Source organism: Halyomorpha halys, unplaced genomic scaffold, assembly GCF_000696795.3.
Source record: "Halyomorpha halys isolate HHAL.00 unplaced genomic scaffold, Hhal_1.1 Scaffold975.1, whole genome shotgun sequence".
In the NCBI taxonomy this organism is placed as follows: domain Eukaryota; kingdom Metazoa; phylum Arthropoda; class Insecta; order Hemiptera; family Pentatomidae; genus Halyomorpha; species Halyomorpha halys.
Genome location: NW_027109741.1, coordinates 125,093 through 129,739, shown reverse-complemented (window position 1 = coordinate 129,739; position 4,647 = coordinate 125,093). Strand labels below are relative to the sequence as shown.

At 30.1% G+C, this 4,647-nt stretch overlaps 1 protein-coding gene across 1 annotated transcript in view; it reads right to left on the bottom strand.

The window, feature by feature from the left end:
* LOC106687520 (UDP-glucosyltransferase 2) overlaps positions 1-4,647 on the bottom strand; it is a gene marked incomplete in the record, with an annotated part of 10,372 nt that overhangs the window by 1,930 nt on the left and 3,795 nt on the right. The window contains 3 exon segments of the mRNA XM_067047915.1: positions 349-568; positions 3,001-3,359; positions 3,776-4,009. Of these exon segments, the coding sequence (XP_066904016.1) occupies positions 349-568; positions 3,001-3,359; positions 3,776-4,009 (813 nt within the window).

Below are 4,647 nucleotides of genomic sequence, written 5' to 3'. Positions count from 1 at the left end.
TTTAATTTTGCTTTTAGATTTAGTTTGCCTGTCGGTGTTCACAAAACGTTTCGGGACCATTGGCGTTTCAAGGAGGATGAGTGAGGATACTGGGAAGAGTGAAGCTAAGAGGGAATCGTGAGACAGATTTGGATGACGAATACGATTTTAGACTAAGAAATTCTGATGTATTAAGTTCGAAAACGAATGAGATGTTCAGATCCTGTAGCATAATTACTTCAGTTATTATGCTGTCAGCAATAACGTATGTTATTATTTTAATAGATTTTTCTTGTCTTGGATGTTAGTATTCGACTTCCAATTAAAAAAAAAATGAATGTGGTTGTAATAAAAACAAAACAATCTTACCTAAGACGTCTTGTTGAGGAAACCAATTCGATACTTTGACGTTAGGTGGTATCTGACTACCTCCTTCTGGATTGTATTTCAGCAATACCCTCTGAGGTAGCTCTCTGAAGACATCCAGGAAGGCGTTTATCTGTTTACTGAATTTCGTAGTGTTTATATGAGATCCCAAAGTCATGTAAATCACTCCATGTTTACTATCATCCATAAACTTTTGTAAATCCTACTAATCAAACTGATAATTAAAATTGTAAATGTATGATAAATATGAAGTCAAGAATGATGGTGTAGTAATTTCAACCATTGCAAATCTATTGATAATTATTTGACACTGCACAGGATCATTAGATTTTTTTCTAATATTGATTAATTATTAAAAACCGAATCCTACTTAACTAGTTTTCCTCATAATGAAGGCTTGTTATGGTTTCATTTTTAAAAATATTTGAAAAAGGATGGATTTATTATAAAATAAAAAGGGGCTGGACGTGTCTGTAACCATTCACTGTCTTTTTAATCATTATATTTAAAACACGACAATTCCTATGAAGTTGAAATTAATAATGGTAGTATATTTAATTTTTATATATTCTTATGTGAAGTAATGCCGGGTCAGCCAGTGCTTTCGCAAATTTTGGTTGTACAATTTAATGTGAGTGAGGTTTGGGAAAAAGAGGAGCGACATCATATTTTGTAAATCAGATGTAACTAACTAGCTTTTTTTTTTTTATATTTAAGTAAGATTTTGTTGACATGGGCTCTCTAATATTTCAATTATTTTCAAAAGTATCTGTTCCGCCTACAATCTTCGATTGTTGCAAAATTGCTACCTTTCTATCAATTACTATCTCCTCTAAACGTAAATACTAAATACATTTAATATCACTGTGCCTTGTGATTTAGGTGTTAAAAAAAAGATATAAAAAATACATTTATTTTGGAAATTCTATTAATGTCATCTACGTTAAAATGTTTCAGTTTATTTTGTCTTGTATAGAATCATTATTACTTTTTGCCCAGAGCTCTTATGTATGTAAGTTAAATGTATTTTGTATGTTAGTTTCTATTTTAATTTATAGTTTCTCGAAATAGAAGTTATGTATGTATTACCTTTTTATTAGTAATAAATGGCACTTGGCACAAAATTGTATAACAAAGCAAAGGTAGCACCATCTCCATTCCCATCGTATTACTGCCCCATCAGTATAGCGCACCTTCTCTTAAATATTTTAAGATAATTTCCGTCATTGCGAGTACAATGAACATAATTATTTTTTTTAAAGGCACAACTTAGTACGAGCAAGCCCTCACACCATCTTCAAGGTGTGTGCCATGTGAGGGTCACCTGTATGCTTCTCTTTTCGAATTCATTCATACAGGCAGACTTCTAAGAAATAAACGGCACCAGCGTTAAAGCTATCTGCGACGATGTCTAAAAAGACAACACTAAAGAAGTAGCCGTCCGACACAGCGCCGTGAACATACACCGTTTTAAGAAAAAAGCGAAATAACCTGGTTAAATTAATTAGTCCAAAAAATTATCACCTGTTAGAATATTACTAAATAACTGATCTTTTAGTACGTAATGATTTTAAATTGTCTTTGGGAATACTAATTTTATTTGATTTTAGTAATTTTTTATTTGATGCACTTGGACAATTAGAGCTGACAATTGGAAAATCCTATATATTTTTTCATAATTAGTTCAAAGCCAGTTTTTCCATATTTTATTTTGTCCATTAGTTCAGAATTAAAAACAACCCAGTGATAGAGGATTCCACTTACTCGTATGAGGTATCCTCGCCTTGGTCAATCTAGCCGTCATATTCTTTAATTTTTATTATCACTATTAGTACATAGGCGAGTGAAAAAAAAAATCAAGTTATTTCACCCCAAGCTTTTATTAATTTAATGAAAACTCTATATAGTTAAGACTAAATGTGATAAACCTGTCAACCATAGGGGAGAATAAAAAATCTAAGCTGTTTTAAAATTTTAATTCATTTTTTATTCGAAACTACATATCTTTAAACCACCAGAATTTCATTTAGGAGAAGAGAAAATTTGATGAAATATGAGCCTATATAGTTTCATAATTGATATTATATAAAAAATCTCCAATACAACACCACAATTAAATATACACGATTAGAATTTGAATGACTAAAACTGATCAAGGCTAAACTTCGTATAGAAATAAGTGGAAGCCGAGGTCCCAAATTTAGAATTTCAATCTCCATCCGAATTTATGTAATATCGAAAAATCAGTACTACCCCGGCATTTTGAATTTATTTACCAAGCTCTCCTCTCGTATCTAGGGGCGAAGCGGGAACCAATTTCTAAAATGGTATGTTATTAATATTTGAAATAAACCTCTCAACGTTCATTGGTCACTGATTTGATTTATTTCATCGTGGAATCGGTTTGTTTCAGTATTGGTATATTAAGGCCCATTTTACTTATCGTGTAAGCCAAATATCATTAACGCAATTGTAATTTCTTTTTTATTCACCATTTTTAGCTATTTTACGATATGATAAACGTTAAAAAATTATTTTCCTTTATAATAAACAAAACTATGTATCTTTACAATAATCGATATTCAAAAAACAAAACAAAAAAAAACAATGAAAAATATAAAAATCATTCATTACCTCAGGTAGTGGTTTATGTGGTCTAATATTTATACCACCAATATCTTTGCGATGTGGGGCCATTGGATAAGGATCTGCGAATACGTGATCGAAATTAACCAGGATCAAACTCCTGTTTCTGGCAAGAATGCCGATAGAGGGGCGACTCTCCCATCCGGTGTAATTGAAGTAGAAATCCATCAAGGACTGCTGTTTAAAGTGTAAGTAGAAGTAACTGCTCGTAATCGTAAATGCAGTAACATAGATGTTGTACAGTTTCTGCCAAAAGCTCATATCGCTGGAAAGGCCAGATTTGAAATCCACTTGGTAGGCCGGATTGTCCTGTAATCCTGACATTTCGTTGACCCATGCGCAATCACCTGTCACAAGAAGATAATTCATTTATATTGTATGATCTACGTTTACATGTGAACAACGATGAAATATTTTACAGTGAAACCACAATTTTTTTATTTTTCTCTAGCAACAAAAGGAATTTTAATTAATTTGTTTTGTAATTTTTACAAAGAGTTCAAAAATTATGATTTTTATAAGAATTTCTATAAATGAGTTACTAGAAAGAATAATTAAAAAAATATTTAAGTAACATTTAAATATAAATTTTCGAAATAAAAAAAATAGATAGCCTAAAACTCTTTTTTCTCTTTTATAGAATTTTCGGTTGTCCTAATATGCATTTCACGTCAAGCCTAATTTCGAAACTCATACGATAAAAAGCCGAAATTAAATGTCATTATTTAAAAATAATGAAATAATCATTATGTCTACTCGTTACCTAGAGTTATAACCTCTATAGGTATGGCGTTGAACTTATGTATTAATGCCGACAAATATTCCTGATAAAAATATGATTCAAACATCACGGCATCAAACTTCTGATCTGAGTGAATCAATTCTTGCACTTCTTTGTTACCAAGATAAAAGTGAGCCAGTACTTCTCCAAATGTATACATTTCATTTGCGTACTCCAGTAGATTCATCTCGCTGATCCTCACGAAATCAACGTCACCTATAAAAAAAATCTAATGAAATTGGGCATGAAAAAAACAACAACTTAATTTTGAATCTATTTATGTCAATGATATAGGGGGGAATTCGAAGTTATTTTTAACTTAAATATAATTCTCTTCATATTGTATGGTTATTCAGTTATTTATCATTACTTAATTAGATTTATTTTATTAATTATATTTTTATTTATATATATTATATTTTTTATTGTATATCGCTCCTAAGGCAAAGTAGTAGTTTCAAAGATTAAACAAAGTTTAAAAATATTTAAAAAATAATTAATATAAACAGCTTTGTTTAGTACCTTTGAATGTAGGTGTCGTTTAGTCGACCACACTTTTATAATCTGACTTGTGTAAGTATAAACAATACTTACCTAAATGTAATGATTTTCAAAGTACATAATATCAACCCCCAATTAGATACTCAATTTATTTCTTTATTATTATCAATTTTATTCAGGAACACTTAAATAGAGGCAAATATTTCCCCAAAACCAAATTTATTTATATTATAACACTTTTTATTTTTAAAATACTTTTCATTTATTGATAGATATTACTATCTGCCGCACAGTTGTGGGCCATAGGTAAAAGTGATGAATGATCACATTTATACTAAAACAAAATAAAAAAA